Source organism: Scyliorhinus torazame, chromosome 7 (assembly GCF_047496885.1).
Source record: "Scyliorhinus torazame isolate Kashiwa2021f chromosome 7, sScyTor2.1, whole genome shotgun sequence".
NCBI classification, from domain to species: Eukaryota; Metazoa; Chordata; class Chondrichthyes; order Carcharhiniformes; family Scyliorhinidae; genus Scyliorhinus; species Scyliorhinus torazame.
In genome coordinates this window covers 146,919,004-146,942,154 of record NC_092713.1, presented here as the reverse complement: position 1 = coordinate 146,942,154, position 23,151 = coordinate 146,919,004, and the positions used below count along the sequence as shown (strand labels likewise).

General features: G+C 45.0%; 1 protein-coding gene across 4 annotated transcripts in view; it reads right to left on the bottom strand.

Moving 5' to 3' along the window:
- The window catches only part of astn1 (astrotactin 1), a 4,064,875-nt gene that overhangs the window by 2,553,323 nt on the left and 1,488,401 nt on the right, over positions 1–23,151 (bottom strand). For all 4 annotated transcript variants that reach the window (XM_072511608.1, XM_072511609.1, XM_072511610.1 and 1 more), the window contains one exon: positions 16,592–16,741. In XM_072511608.1, coding sequence (XP_072367709.1) covers positions 16,592–16,741 — 150 coding nt within the window. The remainder of the gene's footprint in view (positions 1–16,591; positions 16,742–23,151) is intronic.

Sequence of the window (23,151 nt, the reverse complement as noted above, 5' to 3'; positions counted from 1 at the left end):
TGGGGGAGGGGGGATATGGGGGAGGGGGGATATGGGGGAGGGGGGATATGGGGGAGGGGGGATATGGGGGTGGGGGGATATGGGCGAGGAAGGATATGGGGAGGGGGGGATATGGGGAGGCTCACCCTGCCTGCTCTGACGAGGTCGTTCACCTTCTTGTGGCACTGGGTGCCTGTCCGTGGTGTCAGGGCCACAGCGGTGATGGCCTCTGCCACTTCCCTCCACAGACGCCGGCTCTGGCGTGGGGCAACTCTGCGGCCATGCCCGGGATACAGGGCATCCCTCCTCTGCTCCACCACGTCCAGGAGCGCCTCCACATCGCGTGACTCGAACCTCGGGGCTGAGTGACAGCCAGCCATCCAGTCGGGTGTTGCGGTCGGGTGTTGCGGTCGGGTGGGGGGGAGCAGCGCGGCCTTATGAACCGTCACGCCGTGCAGCGCGCATGACGCTGCACAGCCTGAACCACTGCGCAAGCGCGGATCCCGTTACGTCGCTGCTAGCCCATTTCGGGCCGGAGACTATCGACCCATTTTTCCGACGTGACGCAAGTCGGATTTGTGCCGTTTTTTGCGCCGATCGGCGGACTTTCCGCCGACAATGGAAAATTTCGCCCAAGATTTGTGCAATTTTAACATTGGCAGTAATCCAATTGAAATAAATGGGCTACTGTTGGGATTAAAAATGAAGGTGATTGGAAAACTCTTTCCCATTTAAGATGATTATTCAGCAAGCATTTTTATTACACTCACTAGTTAAATCCTCCCAAAAAGAATGATATTACATCTAATGGAGAAGACGATGAAAGTATGTGATGAAATGAAGTTCGATGCTAAGATAATTTAGGAGGAGATGGCTTAGATGGCTCAGATATGCATTCTCCTCTTGCAGTTAAGTAAAACCACAAAATCAAATTGCTGCTTGGTAATTCTATACAAGCTTGTCAGCCTAATTTGCTAACTGCTTACATTCTAATGTTATGTTTGAGACCTTCCAGACATCGGCGCTGATGCACAAAAAGTGGTGGTGGAGTGTGGTGGAGTGGATGGCGACCCGAGGAAACTCCTGCCATCTGATTTCGATAAGCAGTTATCTCAAGGTCTTGCCCAAACACCAATAGCATATTACAACTGGAAATGATTGAAAATAAATGAAGGCTAACCACCAAAAACCTGCTGTGAATCTAAAGGAGCAAAGAAGTTATATACAACTGAACAACACTTAAGAATATGTAAGTAATGTTAGGGAAGGCAGTTCTCTTTCTTTCCTGCTTCACAATAAAGTAGTGATGAGAATTCAGCTGCATTAAAGTGCTGCATAGGTTTCCAGAAAAATAGCAATTGTGAAAATGTGAATTTCAGCTTGACCCTAAATTGGTGTCTGAGACCTTGTCAATTGTGATGGTGAATATTCCTCTGAGCCAGTAATGATGAGTGACGAGGAGTGGGGTACTTTCAGACCATGAAACCTATTAAATGGAATTGCTATCTGACCCAAAGGTCTGCAAAAGGATCACCTGTGCTCTGAGGTTAGAAAAGCTGGTGCCGTGCACTATGCAGTAGTTAAAGCTTCAATGCAACTGCCTATTGGGAGGAGGTGGAATTCAAACTGAGTCAATTAAATAATTATTGGAAGTAGACATGAACTTTTTTTCCATTGTTCATGGGATGTGAGGATGCTAATTGACTTTGTGATCTGTATATTTCTAGCAGACGCACACAGCATCTGCGCTGTCATCCTCAGTAATAAGTCTATCAGATCGTGGTGCATCAGGGGTGGCTCAGAATGCCCCCATTGCATCCAGCAGAATGACAACGATGCCCATGGGTCTGACTGCATGCGGACTTCACAGGGCCTTTCATGGGGTTAGTGTTCTTTGTCATTATGGATGCCCACTCGAAGTGGCTTGATGTGTAGCGATGATGGCCGCGATGATGTCCAGGGCCACAGTAGAAAAGCTCAGGTGCTCGTTCAGCATCCATGGGTGATGGACAATGCGGCGCCCTTCTCCAGCGAGGAGTTTGCCACATTTGCGAAGTGGAATGACATCCAGCATATTAGAACCACCTCATGTCATCCCTCATCTCATGGCCAAGCAGGAAGGGCGGTTCAGACTTTTAAAAGGGGTATAAAATAGCAAACCATGAGCTCCATGGACTCGCGACTGGTGCGGTTCCTTTTTAACTACCACACAATGCCACACATGATGTCGCGAGTAGCCCCTGCAAAGCTGCTGATGGGCTGAAGGCTTAGAATTCAGTTGAGCCTCCCGTTACTGAAACTCGACAGGAAAGATGAGCTGCAGCAGGAGGCGTAGAAGTGGAACTTCAAGACAATTAGTCACTGGTAGAAACTAAAGCAGCGTGTATTTTTCATAACTTCTGGGATAGTTTGTAAACTTTGACAGTTTTAGAAAAACGGACTTCTGGCAGACTTCACTGCCTCGCATATCTTTCGCAAAGTTATTAGTGAAGCTATTTACAACACCTGTCAAAGCTGTGAGAAAGGAGAATCTGGAAAGTCTAAACATAATGGGTTGGATTCTCCGATCCACGACGCCGAAAATTGCGTTCGGCAATGGGGCAGAGAATCCCCGATGATGGCGGAATCGGGGGCGGCGCCGGTTTCGCGATACTCCGCACCCTCAGATCATTCCCTGAGGCTTGCCCGCGATGCTCCATCCCCGACCGGCCGAGATCCCGACGGTCGGGGGAGGGCTGATTCACGGGCAGGGGGGGCATTATTCAGGGCTGGGGGCACTGTGGGGGGGGGGGGGCTGGGGTGCGCGAACCGACCGATGGGGGGGACTAATTTTGTGGGCCAGGTCCGCGGGCTGCGTCCGCCATTAAGCACGGCACAGCCGCTGCAGGCCGCCGGCGTGCACATGCGTGGCCATGAGCCCGGCAATACTCCGGGCCATATCGGCAGCTCGCGCTGGGAGCTCTATGCTGCCTGGCTGCTAGCAGACTCCCCCCCGCCCCTCTCCCCTCGAGAACAGGGAATCGGTGGCCGTTTTGCGCCAGTTTTCCTGACGCAAAAAGGCACCGTTTTCATGCCAGCATGGGGACTTAATCTCCCAAACGGATAATCCAGTCCAATATCATTGAAGTAAGATTAAGGTGTGAATGCATGCTCATGCTTTCTGGGCTGAATTTAATGGCTGTGGCCATCGACTATTCAACAGCCATCAGGCGGTTGATTGCCTACCATCGGGGCTTCATTCCTTTATGGGTGGCGATCCTGCTTCCAAGGACTGCTGGCCAACCAGAGAGCTTCGCAATGCCATGGGGAGCAGTGGCCACTGTTGCTCAGCAGAAGCAAAGCAGAGAAAGTGCAGGAGACTGCGGCATTAAAGTATGGCTTGCGGGGAACACCCGGTCAAACCGGCAGGCCCCATTTAAAGGGAGACTGTGTGTTCTGGAAGGCATGGGAGGGTTTTTTTTTTAAATGGGAGCAGTCCTTGTCATCAGGGGCAGGGGGGTTCTGCCATGAGCAAGATATTTTCTTGGATAACCTGTGCACAATCTATGAAGCTACCATCAGAGTTCACACTTACGCCCCAACATCAACGCTGAGATTCTGGATCAACTTTTGGTTCATAAAATCTTGAGAATAAAGCAACAAACGTGTGATTATGTCAGCTTGGCCTAAAGGAAAGCTTTATACAAGATCTCAAATTAAATGGAAGTCCAAAGATTAAATAATCTATCTGACATTTCTAAAATCTCATCCATGTGGAAAATTATAGAGAATAACAACTTGCATTTATGTAGTACCTTTAATGATGAAAAACATTCCAGGAAACGTAACACTCACAGAATAAATAGGAATTATAATGATGGCAGCAGAACCTCCAATGTGCTGTTTGACATGGGGAGAAGAAAAATGCACCAATGAAGATTCAGAGGCAACACTGATCTTTGAATGATGATCTAAAAATTCAGTGGGAATTGAAAAGTGATTGTGGCCATTCATAAGAGAACAAAATGAAATTGGTCCCAAAGGTGCAAACTGTGAAATGTTAAACTGATATCACGAGATACAATGCATGTTTAGTAGTGAAAGGAGAGTGGTGTGTAGGGATCCCGCCACCTTTGCACCTCCATCTTGATGGCGCCTTCCTGCCCCTCAAGCTGAGCCTCTTAACTGGGCAATTAATGCCTACTTAAGGGCCTCATCCCACCCTTGCTGGAATTAACCCAGCAGTGAAATCCAGAGTTGTAGGTTCCGAGGGAGGAGAAGGGAAGCGACTCTCATTAAAATACTCAACGTCTAATCAAGGGAACTGGTATCAGGAAGGGGGGACCTTGCTGAGAGCCACACCCTGTCCTTGCTGCCGACACCCAATCCCTGAAGACCACAAACTCACAATATCCCCTCCTGTCTCTTCAAATGGCCTGGGATCCAACAATAATACAAAACCTTGGGTGGGTGTCACACTGGCAGCTGCCACTGCCTTCCCAGTGGCGCTGCTGTTCAATCGAGCTGCTGGCTTCTGATTGGTGGGCAGCTCTCAGCAGGCAAGACATCCGTTCCCAGAGTCCTTGGCTCTGGGAAAGTCACACCATTGGCCAGTTAGGTGCCTGAGTGGCACTTCATATGATAGGCCTTCCCTAAAATGGCACTGCAGGGCTTTCACCATCTCACTAACCAGAAGGCACGGTTTCCATCACCGTCGTTAAATACCACTCCATGATTTATTATGCATCTGGCTGCTGTATTAGAGATACCAGTAAAATAGATAAATTATGGATAGACTTTCAGTTAATGGCAATCTTCCAATAACAAAGTGATCTCGAAGCACTTGCAGCAACAGTCAAGAAGAAAATGGGCACATATAATAATTGCATAGATGAATATTAATTTAATTGGTGCACCAAAAACGTTGGAGTGATGGCAATTACTTCTGATTGTAATAACTAACTCAGTTAATTTAAAATTGAGAATGGAAGTCACTATTCCAACTCAGCCAATGTTACAGCTGAAAAAGACCTTAGCCCTTGACATGAATGGATCTCTTATCATAAAAGAATTTGAATATCAGCTCCATCAAGTTCATGAGAGGAAAGATAATAGCCCAAAAATTGCTTTCAAAATAATGGTGAGACTAATCATGCTCACTGTTCCTCAGGTACAAATGAGATAGCAACTGTATTAACACTATTAAACGATAAAATCAAAAGTTGCTTTTGAAGATATGTCAATGCTCTGTTAGTTTAATCAAAACAGCATCTTCTGCCTTTAATCCTTTCAAGCATTGAGGGGTATGAAGTTTTTAACACTGCACAGCTGATATGTAATCATTTCTGTTCAAAGTGCTTTTTACCGATGTGATGAGTATTATTGCCAGGAAACCCCTCTAAAACTGAAAATGAACTATTTCAAGTCTGGAGTTCCAGTCAATCAGATTTTAATTGTTGTTGGAGATATTGGGCTGGATTCTCCATTACATGTCCACCACGCTACCGCTGAGAGCGAGGATGGAGATGTAGGCCACACCATTCACTGCCGATGGAATTCTCCATTCCCGCTGCTTGTCAATGGAATTTTCATTGAAACCACCCCAGCCCATCTGGAATCCCATAGGCAGGGGTGCCCTGCCAGCGGGACCAGAGAATCACGCCACCAGTGAACGGCTGGAGAATCCCAACCATTAATATTTATTTTACTTTTCCTTTCTCTCTTTATAATCGCTCTGTCTTAATTTTTCTTAATATAAATTTCGAGTCCCAATTATTTTGTTTCCAATTAAAGACAAATTAGCATGGCCAACCCACCTACCCTGCACATCTTTGGGTTGTGGGAGTGAGACCCACGCAGACACGAGGAGAATGTGCAAACTCCACAAGGACAGTGACCCGGGGCCAGGATCAAATCCGGGTCCTTGGCACCATGAAGCAACAGTGCTAACCACTGCGCCACCGTGCCACCCCTTCTCTATCTTCACTTAAGCTTTCTTTCCTTCTCTTCATTTTTCCTTCTGTACCTGGTTTGACATTGATATCAATTACACTAATTTACAATTCCAGCAATTTGTCACACAAACTGCCACGGCACTTATTCAAGCAAGGCTGAGTCTAATTAATGGCAGGCACCATTCATTGACTGGTTTCAGGAATAAATGGTACCTGAAATGCTTACCAGAATGATTGAAGAATATGTTTGCAACATGAGATCCCATGGAAAATCTGTATTAAAAAATGTCAACAGGCTGAATTACGTGAAACCAATACCTATCAATTTGTAAAACTAGCCAAAATTCATTCACGGCTTTCCAAAGAAGCTGGAAGCTTAATAACAGACCTGAACACAAGGCTATGACTGTAAAAGCAGATACAGGTTGGGAATCCTTCATCTGTAAATCCGAAAATCAAACACATACCAAACTTATTTTGAACTTTATCGACCTTTCGCGCAGGAAGTCTCTGACCCAAACCGATATGAGCATCACTGACCGCACTCGACCTTTAGTGCGGGGAGTCTCTGACCCAGGCCGGCATGAACGTCGCCTACCGTACTTGACATTTTGTGCCAGCCTCGGTTGCCCAGCACTGCTCTTAACACTCTCCTACAAGCAGAATCGCAGATGACACCGCAGTCGGGAACTTATTACAGCTATCTTGTATTTATTGTTGTGATACATTTTGTTTGGCTGCACATCGACACTCTGAAACAGTGGTGGGCAACCTGCATCCTGGGGACCACATGCCAGCCATCAGGGTTTTGAGTGCAGCCCATGAGACATTTTATTGACTGTTGCCCACATGCAGAGTTGCCACATTCCACTGGCTTCCATCCGTGTAACTTTCTTTCCTATCGGTATGAAATGATACGCAAGTGAAGTGATGTGCGTGCTGATTGCTCACAAAATTGAATGCGAGGACCATGCGCTCCCTCTGCTTCCAAAGTATAAATATTTATTTTGTTTTTACCATTTGAAGCTGATGATAGTCCTATTGATATATAAATGATTAAGCAGTTTCCATAAATTGTTATGAAATATTTGACGTGTGTTAACTGTATTCAGTCTTATTCAAAGGCCTTAGACTGCTATCTCATGGCACCGAGGACCCGGGTTCGATCCCGGCCCCGAGTCACTGTCTATGTGGAGTTTACACATTCTCCCCACAGAACTCAAAGATGCGCAGGGTAGGTGGATTGGCCACGCCAAATTGCCCTTTAATTGGAAAAATAAAAAATAAAGAATTCACGGCTCTTAGTGAATATACCCGATTTGAATCCTGCGGTCCTTTGAGATGAAGGTGGGCCACTCATGTGGCCCACTCACCAGCCTCGGTTGCCCAGCACTGCTCTTAACACTCCCCTACAAGCAGAATCACAGATGACACCGCAGTCGGGAACTTATTACAGCTATCTTGTATTTATTATTGTGATACATCTAACTTTTTGAGCCATTTTATTTGTTTTTATTTATTATAGCCAGCCTAGGGTTCGGGTATTATAATGCAGGTAGGCCTAGTTGTATGCAGTATCCATCAACCAAAATAATCTGAAATCCGAAACGTGATTGGCCCCGAGGACTTTGGTAACGTACACTCGACCTGTAATTCCATAAAGTATGTTGGGACATGAGCTTGTAACATAACTTATAAGCATATTCAGCATCAAACCCTGAAGGAAGATATAGATCTTATTTATTTCCTTGTCGACAGTGTCAACACAGTAGGAGCACCAACAGGTTTGATGTAAAAAATGGTGTGTGGCAGAGAAGGCCTGATTAACCCCAAACAGAGAAATAAAGCCCCAAAAAACTGACTGGCTATTAAATCGCAACAATTGTTATAGAACATAGAACATAGAACAATACAGCGCAGTACAGGCCCTTCGGCCCACGATGTTGCACCAAAACAAAAGCCATCTAACCTACACTATGCCATTATCATCCATATGTTTATCCAATAAACTTTTAAATGCCCTCAATGTTGGCGAGTTCACTACTGTAGCAGGTAGGGCATTCCACGGCCTCACTACTCTTTGCGTAAAGAACCTACCTCTGACCTCTGTCCTATATCTATTACCCCTCAGTTTAAAGTTATGTCCCCTCGTGCCAGCCATATCCATCCGCGGGAGAAGGCTCTCACTGTCCACCCTATCCAACAACCCCCTGATCATTTTGTATGCCTCTATTAAGTCTCCTCTTAACCTTCTTCTCTCCAACGAAAACAACCTCAAGTCCATCAGCCTTTGCTCATAAGATTTTCCCTCCATACCAGGCAACATCCTGGTAAATCTCCTCTGCACCCGCTCCAAAGCCTCCACGTCCTTCCTATAATGCGGTGACCAGAACTGTACGCAATACTCCAAATGCGGCCGTAACAGAGTTCTGTACAGCTGCAACATAATCTCCCGACTCCGGAACTCAATCCCTCTACCAATAAAGGCCAGCACTCCATAGGCCTTCTTCACAACCCTATCAACCTGGGTGGCAACTTTCAGGGATCTATGTACATGGACACCTAGATCCCTCTGCTCATCCACACTTTCAAGAACTTTACCATTAGCCAAATATTCCACATTCCTGTTATTCCTTCCAAAGTGAATCACCTCACACTTCTCTACATTAAACTCCATTTGCCACCTCTCAGCCCAGCTCTGCAGCTTATCTATATCCCTCTGTAACCTGCTACATCCTTCCACACTATCGACAACACCACCGACTTTAGTATCGTCTGCAAATTTACTCACCCACCCTTCTGCGCCTTCCTCTAGGTCATTGATAAAAATGACAAACAGCAACGGCCCCAGAACAGATCCTTGTGGTACTCCACTTGTGACTGTACTCCATTCTGAACATTTCCCATCAACCATCACCCTCTGTCTTCTTTCAGCTAGCCAATTTCTGATCCACATCTCTAAATCACCCTCAATCCCCAGCCTCCGTATTTTTTGCAATAGCCTACCGTGGGGAACCTTATCAAACGCTTTGCTGAAATCCATATACACCACATCAACTGCTCTACCCTCGTCTACCTGTTCAGTCACCTTCTCAAAGAACTCAATAAGGTTTGTGAGGCATGACCTACCCTTCACAAAGCCATGCTGACTATCCCTGATCATGTTATTCCTAACTAGATTATTATAAATCTTGTCTCTTATAATCCCCTCCAAGACTTTACCCACTACAGACGTGAGGCTCGCCGGTCTATAGTTGCCGGGGTTGTCTCTGCTCCCCTTTTTGAACAAAGGGACCACATTTGTTGTCCTCCAGTCCTCTGGCACTATTCCTGTAGCCAATGATGACATAAAAATCAAAGCCAAAGGTCCAGCAATCTCTTCCCTGGCCTCCCAGAGAACCGTAGGATAAATCCCATCAGGTCCCGGGGACTTATCTATTTTCAGCCTGTCCAGAATTGCCAACACCTCTTCCCTACGTACCTCAATGCCATCTATTCGATTAGCGTGGGGCTCAGCATTCTCCTCCACAACATTATCTTTTTCCTGAGTGAATACTGACGAAAAATATTCATTTAGTATCTCGCCTATCTCTTCAGACTCCACACACAATTTCCCATCCCTGTCCTTGACTGGTCCTACTCTTTCCCTAGTCATTCGCTTATTCCTGACATACCTATAGAAAGCTTTTGGGTTTTCCTTGATCCTTCCTGCCAAATACTTCTCATGTCCCCTCCTTGCTCGTCTTAGCTTTCTCTTTAGATCCTTCCTCGCTACCTTGTAACTATCCATCGCCCCAACTGAAACTTCACACCTCATCTTCACATAGGCCTCCTTCTTCCTCTTAACAAGAGATTCCACTTCTTTGGTAAACCACGGTTCCCTCGCTCGGCACCTTCCTCCCTGCCTGACCGGTACATACTTATCAAGAACACGCAGTAGCTGATCCTTGAACAAGCTCCACTTATCCAGTGTGTCCAACACTTGCAGCCTACTTCTCCACCTTATCCTCTCCAAGTCACGTCTAATGGCATCATAATTTCCCTTCCCCCAGCTATAACTCTTGCCCTGCGGTGTAAACAGTGGACAGGCAATGGCAAGCATTCAAGGAACGAATAGGTGAACTCCAAAAGTTGTTTATTCCTATTTGGCGCAAGAGTAGAAAGGGAACTGTGGCCAAACTATGGCTTACATAGGAAATTAGAGATAGTACTAGATTTAAAGAGGCATAGAAATTAGCAAGGAAAAGCAATAGACCTGAGGATTGGGAACAGTTTAAAATTCATCAAAGGTGGACCAAGAGATGAATTAAGGTGGAGAAAATACAATTTGAAAGGGGACATAAAACCTGACTGTAAAATTTTGTATAGGTATTAAAAGAGAAAAAGATTGATAAAACTAATGTAGGCCCCTTACAGTCAGAAACGGGGGAAATTCAGAACAGGGAACAAAGAAATGGCTGAGGAACTAAATTCGTACTTTGCTTTCTGCCTTCACAAAGGAAGACATGAATAATGGACTGGACGTTCTGAGAAATACAAGTTTTAGTGAGAAGCTGAAGGAAATTAGTATTAGTAAAGAAATTGTTTGGGGAAATTAATGGGATTGAAGGTGACAAATCTCCAGGGCTTGACAATCTTCATCCCAGAGTACTTAAGGAAGTGCCCTAGAAATAGTAAAGCGATTGATGGTCATTTTCCAAAATTCCTTGGACTCTGGAATGTTTCCTACAGATTGGAGGATAGCTAATATAACCCCGCTATTCATAAAGGGAGGTAGAGAGAAAGCACGGAGCTAGACCAGTGAGCCTAATGTCGGTAGTAGGGAAGTTGCTTGAGTCCATTATCAAGGATTTAATCGCACAGCATTTGGAAAGCAGTGGTGTAATCAGACAAAATCAGCATGGATTTATGAAAATAAAATAATGCTTGACAAATCTACCAGAATTCTTTGAAGATGTAACTGGTAGAAGTTGACCAGGGAGAACCGGTGGATGTGGTTTGTTTAGACTTTCAGAAGGCTTTCAAGAAGGTCACATACAGCAGATTACTATGCAAAGTTAAAGTGGATGGGATTATGGGTAGTGTCTTGAGATGGATAGAAAGCTGGTTAGCAAACAGGAAGCAAAACCTTGGAATAAATGGGTCTTTTTCTGATTGGCGGGCTCTGACGAGTGGGGTGCTGTAGGGATCTGTGCTGGGACCCCAACTGTTCACATTATATATTAATGATTTGGACAAGGGAACTAAGTTTATTATCTCCAAATTTGCAGATGATACAAAGTTGGTTGGGAGAGTGAGCTGTGAGGAGGATGCAGAAATGCTTCAGGGGAATTTGGACAGGCTGAGTGTGTGGGCATATGCATGGCAGATGCAGTATAACGTGGATAAATGTGAGGTTACCCGCTTCAGTAGCAAAAATAGGAAGGCAGATTATTATTTGAATAGGTGTTAGAACTGCTGCCTCATAGTGCTAGGGACCCGGGTTCGATTCCGACCTTGGGTGACTGTGTGGAGTTTGCACATTCTCCCCATGTCTGTGTGGGTTTCCTCCGGGTTCTCCGGTTTCCTGTCACAGTCCAAAGATGTGCAGGTTTATTGGATTGGACACGCTAAATTGCCCCTTAGTGTCCAAAGGTTTGGTGGGGTTATGGGGGTTACCGGAACAGGGCAGAGCATTGGGCCTAAGTAAAGTGCTCTTTTGGAGAGTCGGGGCAGATTCAATGGACTGAATTGTCTCCTTCTGCACTGTAGGGATTGTGAGAAGGTTTGGTGTCCTTATCTGAGGAAGGATGTTCTTGTTATGGAGGGAATGCAGCAAAGGTTTAACACGCTGATTCCTGGGATGGCCAGTCTGTCATATGAGGAGAGACTAAGTCAGTTAGGTTTATATTCATTGGAGTTTAGAAGAGTGAGAGGGGATCTCAAAGAAACGTACAAAATTCTGACTGGATTAGACAGCGTAGATTCAGAAAGAATATTCCCGATGGTGTGAGAGTCGAGGGGCGGGATTCTCCGCGAACCAGCGTGGCATGCCACTCTGGCGCCGAGGAGTGGCGTGAACCACTCCGGTGTCGGGCCACCCCGAAGATGCGCAATCCTCCGCACTTTCAGGGGCTAGGCCAGCGCCCAAGTGTTTGGCGCCGTGCCAGTCAGCGCGGAAGGGCTTGGCGCCACGCCAACCGGCAGCGAAGGGCCTCCGCCGGACGGCGCGGGTTGGCGCGGGAGCGCCAGCGTGTGCTGGTGTCATCCCAGCACATGCGCAGGGGGGTTCTTCTCCACACTGGCCATGGCGGAGGTTAACAGCGGCCAGTGCGGAGGGAAAGAGTACCCCCGCGGCTTGCCCGCGGATCGGTGGGCCCTGATCGCGGCCAGGCCACCGTGGAGGCACCCCCGGTGCCAGATCCCCTCGCGCCCCTCTGAGGAATCTGCAGGCCACCCGTGGAGCCAGGTCCCGCCGGTGAGGACCTGTTGTGATTTATGCAGGCGGGACCCGGCGAAAACGGGCGGCCACTCGGCCCATTGCGGGCCGGGGGGGGGGGCGCTGTTAGCGGCCATCGACCGGCGCGTCGCGATTCCCGCCCCCGCCAAAACCCCAGCACTGGAGAATTCAGCAGCCAGTGGGTGCGGGATTCAGGCCGCCCCCCGGTGATTCTCCGACCCGGCAGGGCGTCGGAGAATCATGCCCCAGAACTAGGGGGTCATAGTTTGAGGATAAGGGTAAACCTTTTAGGACATTAAGAAGTCTTACAGCACCATGTTAAAGTCCAACAGGTTTGTTTTGAATCACTAGCCTTCGGAGCACAGCTCCTTCCTCAGGTGTATAACCTGGTGTTGTAAGACTTCTTACTGTGCTCACCCCAGTCCAACGCCGGCATCTCCACATCACTTTTAGCACTGAGGTGAGGAGAAACTTCTTCACCCAGAGAGCGGTCAATCTGTGGAATTCACTACCACAGAAAGTAGTTGAGGCCAAAACATTGTGCATTTTCAAGAAAGATTTAGATATGACTCTTGGGGTCAATGGGTATGGGGGAAGGCGGGATCAGGATATTGAATCTGATGATCAGCCATGATCACAGTGAATGGCGGAGCAGGCTCAAAGGGTCGAATGGCCTCCTCCTGCTCCTATATTCTATGTATGTTTCTAGGTAACATATTCCAACATTGCATCTATGGCATAGGAGAGCATTGCCTTTCCACTAAGTTTGTTGGCAACTTCCTCCCAGTTTCTCTTAATCAGCAACTTGGATGACTTCTAGCCATGGCGACTAGGGGCTTTTTACAGTAACTTCATTGCAGTGTCAATGTAAGCCGACTTGTGACAATAAATATTATTAATCGGACACTGGAGCATAAGGATTGTCCTTCCTCCCCTCCACTATCTGCACCAAATGCCTCCAATGCAGCAGCAGTGTATAATGGAACCTATCTTCTCCCAACTAGAGCCATTTCACTGACAGCACATAGCACTTCTTGTAACTAAAATCCATCTCCCATTTAAGAGATGCTGGTTGCTTTTAACTAGCATTGATTCCTCCCAATATCAGATGCACAACCAATGAATAGCATGGGAAGTGCTGGATGCATGCACACATCAATGGGATGAGTGCAGGTAGCCAGGTTCTATATTTGTCTATGTTTTGATCAACTAGTGAAAGTGAGCTCTACCTCTGCTGCCATACCACCAACCCCCTCCCAATCGCCCCACAACTTCCCTTACTTAATTTTAGGTTTTGGTGTTGGATTCAGATTCGACTTCTGCTGTGAACTAATGCTGATTAGGAATGAAATAATACCATGAAAATGCATTTCGGGGGGATGCTTACAGCCAACCAAAGTGTAAACTATGGGGTACTCAAAAATGGTTCAATTCCTTTTTGAGAATGGGAAGGATCTGTGTTTATATTGCATTGAGCAAACACGGAAAGAAATAAGCTGGATTCTGGCTTGAACTAATAACTAATCGTATGGGGTTTAACAGGGTTATTTGGCCCTTAGTTGTGTGGCTTTGGCATTTCAAAGATGCTTACCTAAAGGAAAACACTAAATGTCTCCAGGAGGTTTCTCACTTTACCATCGTCCTTTTAAAACACAGTTGGATCGCACAGCAGCAGTGGAATGCTGTGCTGTGCACAGAGGTAATTTCCAATAAAAGGAATTATTATTAAGTGCAAGTTGCTTTTATCTAAAAATCTATCATGCTCTTAAAAGACATCGATTGCATTTGATGTATAAGGCAGTGATTTCTTTTTATCATAACTGTATCGTGAAAGGCCACCCAGGTAAGAAATCTTGAAACTCTGTTGACTGAATAGTTATTCTTTAGTAACATTTGCAAAATTCGCAATATTTCCTGGACATCCAAAAATCAAACAAAATGTATCTCTAGGGCTGGATTTTCTGGTTCCCCCACCATGCTGTTCGATGGCAGCAGGATTCTCTCTTCCTGCCGCTTGTCAATGGGATTTCCAACTGAAGCCATACAACGCCGCTGGGAAACCTGTGGGCGAGGTTGCTGTGCCAGCTGGAGAAGAGAATCCCGATGGCTGGAGAATTCCGGCCCTAATTGTAACAAAACTTCTGCAATTAAATGATAGCTTTGATTGCACAATTATGTTCCGATATTTGCTCGGTAAACTATTTCACTGTTGGCATTTATAAAATTCTTTCATAAAGTCTGAGCATCACTGGGAGGTTGCAGCACTTGTTGCCTTTCCCTAATTGTCCTCGAGAAGGTGGTAGTTAGTCACCTCCCTGAGCCACGATAGTGGGTCTTCCCAGCTTTTACCATTAGTTCACTGGATTTCACAGGAATGCCTGGATACTTCATTCAGACATCATTGTAATTCAATCAACATAAAATGAAGAAAAACTATGGAAGCTGAACCAATACTCGAAGGACCAAATGGCCTCCTTCTGCTTCTATTTTCCATGTACACTCAGTCAGGGAAAAGAGATAAAACAGAAGGGGAGATGGAACTCAAACTTTTTAAACTGAGAGAAGTTACAAATTGATTTTGAGAGGAACTTTGCGCCAAAGAAGTAAAAATTAAATAGTGTGCATATTTAAGGAAGCTATAAGCTAAAATTAGCAGAAAGAGTAACTTATTGAAATGAAATTAAATTAAAATGCTGGCTTGCATTGGTCTGCTTTAAAAGCCAACTATTTAGTCCTGTGCTAAGCCAGTCCCTATTTTTGCCTGGATTAACTGACATCTAGAGCTGAATCAAATGTAGGTGATGGGGTCTCGCCCACTGTTGGGGAACTGGTGGGAGACATGCGTTGCATGTGGGACTGGTATGATGAAATTAAGACCTTGTCAGGCACTTAACTGGACAGCATTGGACTTTCCCTGAGATTTCCTGAGATCTGCCCCAGGGCAGAGGTCCTGCCTGCCATGAGCTGCCAGCCAATCTGAGCAGTGGCTGCTGTCAGCGATGTTCCAAGGACTTCACCGGTGGCTATCACTGGATCCCTGGTTACAGATAAGTGAGGGCTAGGGATCGCTGGAGGCGCAGAGGGATAGAAGGCAAGGACATTGGGGTGACTTTCAATGCCCCCTACTTAACGCTGCTGGTTCCCTCGATTGTGCACAAAGTGCCTGACAATGAAGACAACCCCCCCCCCCCCAACTCCCATCCCTGGCAGTCTGCTGTCAAACCCAACGCTGTTTGCTGGGCAACCTTTGGAAGGCACAGGGGAGTTACGCGACTCTCAATAAATTCCAAAGCCACCACTGAATTCCAATGTGCTCAGTGATAATTGGTGTCAATTGGCCCGTTTACGAGAACGGTTCCATGGACGAGGGACTTGAGTTAGGTGAGAAGTTGGCTTTCTGAAGATTTGACACAGCTTTCCAAAACCTGAGGAGTCCAGACAGATAAGATAGAGACAAACAGTTTCCATTGGTGAATACATCAAGAACCAGAGGACTCCGATTTAAAGCGATTTGTGAAAGAATCCAAGGCCGCACGAGCAAATACATATTTATGCAGCGATTTGGAATACATTGCCTGAACAAGTGGGGGAAACAGGTTCAACTATGACTTTCAAAAGGGAATTGGATGAGCATCTAAAGGAAAAATGAATGGAGGACTCTTGGAAAAGAGTGGCAGAATGGATCCACTGCCTAAATTGTTCTTGTCAAGTGCCTTCACATGCTCGATGGGCCAAATAGCCTCCTTCTGTGCTGTCACCATTTTATGATTCCACAAAACCTTCAGTTACACATTTCTCCAGTGCCCTCTCAGTTACCTTTCCATGCCAATGGGAAGACCCATTCAGATTGTCTTGAGTATTATGATATGAGCATTTAAAATTGACTTGAATCAATTCCTGAATCAGCAGAGTATAAATGACCTTATCATAGCTTTTGCAAAATTCACAAATGGAATTGAATTGACAGAGTGGAGTTGGAAATGTACTTGGAGGTATAGCTAATCTAAACTAAGAATGCTTGATTCTTGCAAAATTGATTTTAAAAATTGCAGGTTCTGTTAAGGCTGTGCCAGAGCTTTTTAATTTAACTAGTAGTGCGCTCAACTTGCGTCATAAAATAAAACATGCATGTGATTTGAAGGCAGTTTTCCCTTTTCCACACGTTCTTTATTTTCAGAAAAAAGTGTGATTACTTTTAAAATCCTGGAGAAAACAATGGTGAGTACAGAGAACAACTGACCTCTGGATTTACTTATAAAACGCTTCCTCTGTCCACCGGAGGCACTGCGTGGGAGCAGAGCTGTGTGCTGGTGGTTGATGTCCACGGGGCTGGTAGCTAATAAGTTCTCTTTGTACTTATTCATGAGCGACAGCTTGGTGGTATCACTCCCTGTTGGAATAAATGAACACAGTAAACACAAAAACCTTTGTTTACAATTTTAATCTTCTTCCCCCATCTGTCATCCAAACATCACTGTTATTTCTGTATTTTATAATCGTAATCTCAGGCAAGTTATAGGATGCAAAACATACTTCTTCTATCTATGTCCACTGGAGCCTACAATGCCATTGCCTATGCTGTCATGTTCCAGAATCCGACCTCAGGGAATGGAATCTGCAGGTTCTAGACCTACCGATTATAGAAACTGATAACCGCAAACACTATGGACAGGAATTTTCGGCCACGCCCACCTGGAGACTGGAAGTTCCCGCTGCCTGAAGTAAATAGACCTTTACATGGTCCCTGTCCCATCCATGGCGATCTTGAGGCAGGCGTGGCTGAAAAATCCAGCCCTATATATGGGTTTAAAACTGAAACACGTGAGGTTCGAGAACCTGAATTCTGGTGACAAAATTGGTGAACATCATGGAGTCTCGCAATAGCACCTAAAAGACTTAAAAGCATTCAAGGGAGTAGAACGAGCAATTCATCTGACTGTAGCTTACAGATCATTTTAATTTTTAAAATAATCTTTATTGTCACAAGTAGGCTTACATTAACACTGCAATGAAGTTACAGTGAAAAGCCCCTAGATGCCCCATTCCAGCGTCTGTTGGGGTACACGGAGGGAAAATTCAGAATGTCCAAATTACGTAACTGAACTTCTTTCGGGATTTGTGCGAGGAAACTGGAGCACCCGGAGGAAACCCACGCAGACACAGGGAGAACGTGCAGACTCCGGACAGACAGTGACCCAAGCCGGGAATCGAACCTGGGACCCTGACGCATAAGCAGCAGTGCTAACCACTATGCCTTCGTGCTGCCGAAGACAGTATGAGATCAGGGTTTATGATTTTTTTAAACCAAATTTATAACTGAGAAGCAACTGGGTAGTATTTTGAACAGTGTAATATACACCAGACCCTGAAACTGTAGAGCATACTCGATGTGTACTCTATCGTAAGTAGTATGTGAGCACTTAGTGACATTTAATAACATAAGCCTGCAACATTAATAAAGTTAATCGGAACCACTGATGGCTAAAGACTCTTTCCAATAGGAAAAAACAGTTCGGATCAGTATTCTTATTTCCCAGTTTTTACTATTGTTCCATTTGAAGGTATACAAGATCAATTGAGACCAGTATTCCTATTTCCCAGTTTCTACTGGTTTCCATTTGAAGCTATACAGGACCAATTCAGGGCAGTATTCTCAATTATCTGTTTTTACAGTTTCTTTCCTTCTGGGTGAAGTCTCTTCTCTCAGTTGAAAAATCAACTGGTGAAGTGCTTTCTCTTTTGGGAACTCTGTTCAAGTTCAATTATCCTGTTTGGTAGGCCAGAGTTAACCTGGATGCTGCAATGAGTCAGGAGTCTTTCTCTTTTCTTCCTTTCTGGAATGTGAACAATCCCAGTTGAAAGGAAGAGAAAGATTTTTGTCTGTGTCTTTCCCTTTTATTGTCCTGGGGTTTGCTCAGGGGCCACAGATCCTGATTGTGGGTTCTACTACTGCTTGAGCATCAAGCTGTTCGATTTCTGATAGCCAGTTGAGAAAAGAAGATTCCAAAGCCAGTCTTTACCTCTTCACAGAGTGAAATTTTACAGATATATATCTCCTGACTCCACACAAACCTTGTGCCAGTGGAGCCTTTTGAGTACGCAAGGCTGCATACATAGCCCCATGGGGGGTACTCCCTATACACACACGACTGCATTGCAAAATTTGGCTCCAACTCCATCTACAGGTTTGCTGATGACACGACTGTAATGGGTCAGATCTGGAACAAAGATGAGTCAGAGTACAGGAGGGAGATGGAGAACCTCGTGGAGTGGTGTAACAATCTCTCCCTCAATGTCGGCAAAACTAAAGAGCTGGTCATTGACTTCAGAAAGCAAAGTATTATGTTTGCCCTATGTATTTTTGTTCATGTATGGAATGATCTGTCTGAACTGTATGCAGAACAATACTTTTCACTGCACCTCGGTACGCGTGGCAATACACAAAGCTAATCCAATCTAGAATTAAATGAACAGCCCCTTAAAGGAACCCGTAACAAAACAAGGCGTGTTAAAATAAAATAATATTTTGTAGGGAAATCACAATCTCTAGCCCCTGTGGTGCCCAACAGTCTCTCACTAAGGAGACATGGGCATGGATGTAACAACGAAAGAGGAAAAGACAATGGGGTCTAATGACCCCCTTCCTGGCTTGCTGCCTAGAGCTATTAATAGCCACCTTGCCCAGGCCCAGGAACAGACTGAAGAGGAAGTCCTCCAACCTGCTTCAAACCTTTCCCCACCACTTCACTGTTCTTGAATCTCACTTTGAGGCATGAATAATGGCAATGGAGTTAAAAATCAAAGAAGTTCCCAAGTAGTTTGGATTTTAAACAATTGGCAGAATTTAAATCCTCCACCTCCCAGCCCACCAGAGCTGGGAGCTTTTGATCCATCGGGAAGGTACGGCCTGGACAGGCCAAGGACAAGGACAGAGAGATTGAGATTGTCCTTCCAGACATAGACCAACTGATGCCCTTAAGTGGTCAATTAAGTACCACCTGAGGGTCTAATCCAATTTCTGGTATGGGGTGAGGAGAAGGGATCAATGTCACATTGTCAGGCCATCAGATATCCTTCAACTGCCTACCTGCTGACAGGTGCCTCCTGATCAGACATCATCTGCCCTACGGAGAGCCCAGCCAGTGGCAAGGACCGCTCCTAGTGAAAGATACCCCCACTCCCCACGCTACAACTATTTCCCACTTTCTCTGTAAGTTAGCTTTGACAAAGAGTCATCGGACTCGAAACGTTAGCTTTTTTCTCTCCCTACAGATGCTGCCAGACCTGCTGAGATTTTCCAGCATTTTCTCTTTCGTTTCAGATTCCAGCATCCGCAGGAATTTGCTTTTATTTAGATTCGGCGAGTCTGGTGCACCGTGGAAAGTTGAAATGATCATTTTTCATCAAAGGAAAAGTTCCCCAACCATTCTTTTACACTACCACCCAAAATCTGACAGATCTGACCAGGAAAATCCAAAATTTACTGACATATTTTTCACCTGTACATTCATACACTGTCATTTATCATATCAAAATCAATGAAATTTGCAAGATAAAACCCTTCAGATCCTCTCTGTAAAAGGAGTATTCGTTTTAAATGTTACTGTCAAGATAGTTCATTGGGATTCTCTTTTCCCACTGGCAGTGCATCCCCGCTCACAGGTGTCCCAGCGGCATGGGTTGGCTTCAATGGGAAATCCCACTGACAAGCGACAGGAAGAGAGAATCTCGCCGCTAGCGAACAGCGCGCCGCCGAGAAATACGTGACTGGGGAAACCGGAGAATCCCACCCATATATTTCCCCTATTCACAAATCAGCCATAAATAACATGTGATGGTTGCAGTGAGAGTTTTTAGAACAAAGTCTCGCTTCTGATATTCTCTGAGTCAGTCAACAACCACCAGTACATGTTATGTCCCATGTTAGGCTACAGAGTGAATTGTAACCATGTGCTGCTGTCCAAAGGTAACTTACTCAGAACAATGCTGAGTTAGATTTACAATAGTAGAGCTATTTATAACATAGATTTCATAGAATTTACAGTGCAGAAGGAGGCCATTCAGCCCATCAAGTCTGCACCGGCTCTTGGAAAGAGCACCCTACCCAAGGTCCACACCTCCACCCTATCCCCATAACCCAGTAACCCCACCCAACACTAAGGGCAATTTATCATGGCCAATCCACCTAACCTGCACATCTTTGGACTGTGGGAGGAAACCAGAGCACCCGGAGGAAACCCACGCAGACACGGGGAGGATGTGCAGACTCCGCACAGACAGTGACCCAAGCCGGAATCGAACCTGGGACCTTGGAGCTGTGAAGCAAGTGTGCTATCCACAATGCTACCATGCTGCCCTACGCAGCCCTACCGTGCCCTACCGTGATGCACATACGATGCAGATGAAAATTTGCTGGCTCCTGGCAGAGCAGGGACGCATCCCATTGTAAAATAGCAATTATTTAGTGAGGTAATATCTTATTATCACTGACTGTTCATACTTCTTTTCTAAAGCTGAGAATAATAAGAATTGCTAAGTTTCTGAGAGTTTAAATTGATTTTTATTTTGCCAAGAAAAGAAACAAGAGGGCAGTTCCAGTCACTCTAGAGCAGAGGCATCTTTTTGTAAGCAATTGTACACCATCACAATTATTCTTTTACTCCAGCTCAAAGTTCAACTTTGCCTCCAATACATTACTGAAGCTCATTTGAGCTTTTCTTTTAGATAACAGAGTGAAAGACAAAAACTGCGATCGGTCTTTCTAGTCGTGGACCTGCCACCTGTTCCCGTCAGATTCAGTGGCTATGCATTTAGCAAGATGAGCTCGGAAAACGTTAATGTGAATAGGTTAGCTCCATTTATTTTCTTGCCTTCTGTTGTCGTTACTTAAGGGAATGGCAGGGTTATCATCAGACCACAGAGAGCAAAAACAAAACAGTGAATTAACATTGACTCACTGAATTGTCCATCAGTGCAAGGTGACTTCAAACAGACAAAGAGTAGACAACAGATCAATACACCTAATCCCTGAGGTTCCATTCGCAGTTACCTCCAGATAAATAAAACAAATCTTTGATGGCAAATAAAAATAAAGGAAATAAGAGCTTCAAAACAGGTGAAAGGAAATAAAACAAGTCAGATTCATCAGAAAACATATCCAAAAGTAGCCTTCAAGAAAAAGAGCTGTATTCTCACACCCTTTTAGTTCCATGTACAGACTAGTCAGGCAAACTTATAAATGGGCACACAGCATTTTCATTACAAACAGGTGGGGGGGGGGGATTATTTAAATGTGCAAAATGGAGTCTCGTGGTGGTGATAAAACCCTGATAATCATTTTAAAATGCAAATGGGTGAAGAGAAGCCACACATGCTTAGGCCCATTTGTACCAGGCATTGATTAGCCTGAAATGGACCCCTGGAAGTCATCTGAAAATGGCCTGCAAAATTTCTGGAAGGGATTTTTGTGGGGGCCAGAAGAGTTCTCCTTTGAAACTGGAGGAAGAGAGCCTGCTACCGGCCCACTCTTACTCCCGCTTTGCCGCATGACCTCCAAACCCTTGCAAATCCCCCAGTGAGACCAATCTTCTGGTGAATTTTCAGTCTTCTAAAACTACAGGGTGATACAGCACAATACAGCACCCATTTGGGGCATTAAACCCCTCAGTTGAATACGAGTGAAATCTAAAACTGAAACTATTTGGGCCTCCAAACATTGGCTTTGGGTGGGCACCATTTTAGGCGGGAGTTAAACATTTTTATACTCTAATGTCTCAAAGTTTATTCACAACCATTTCTGGTACAAGGCTTTGAAGTTACAGTGGATTAAACAGCATATCGGTTTCATTTCGACACCTGAATATTTTCCAGGTGAATGTATTCCAGGCTATGAGAATTTCTTAAAGGTGACAGTTGATTTTCAATAGTAATAACCTGTAACTAATGGCATCAGTGGGAAATAAAGATAACAATTCTCAGTGTCATTGTGAGTGATTTTCTTGATACTGGTGATGGGCAGAAATTCTACAAAACCATTCAAGCAGCAGGGTAGCTGATGTCTAATTCTGGCATACCTGATATGACACGAGGTTAAAGGTTAAGTCATGCCTGCAAGTAACAGTGTTATGGCTTGTTAAAATAACAAATGAAGAGCTCATTCAGAATCAAAACAAAATCAGTTCATTTAAACTACCCTTGAGTTAACCATATCCCTCTGGATTCTAAATGGATTAAATCATATAAATGCATTTTTAAAAGGTTAAAAAATCTAATATCTTTATTGGTGCAATTGGCAATAAGCATGATTGATCAGTGACTCGAGTGAACCGTAAATGTAGGAAACATTTGTTTTTACATATTGCAAGAAATACCCTTGGGCACATCCCAAACCATATTCAATGAATTATTAGAGAGGTACTGCCACTGCCATTATATAGGCAACGCAGCAACCATTTTACTGCACAACATTCAGCAAACAGCAAATTATACAAATAATCTGCATTGGTTGACAGTTAAATGTTGTTCAGAACTCCTTTGTTCTTCTTCACATAGTTGGGGTGTTGGGGATATCTGGAGGCTGCGGTGGGGATTCACAGATCGGGGCGCCATTTAAAAATGGAGCCCTGATCTCTTCCTGCACAAGCAAGCTGAGCTCATGCAGCTGCAGCGAGGTGTTCCTCACCAAGGCGAAGCAGAGTCCCATTTCATAGCGGGGTCATTCTTAGTGCTGCAAGCACCGGGGAATCCCCACTTAACGTGTCCAAAACAGGACTCCGTTTCATTTCCATTCAACCACACCCA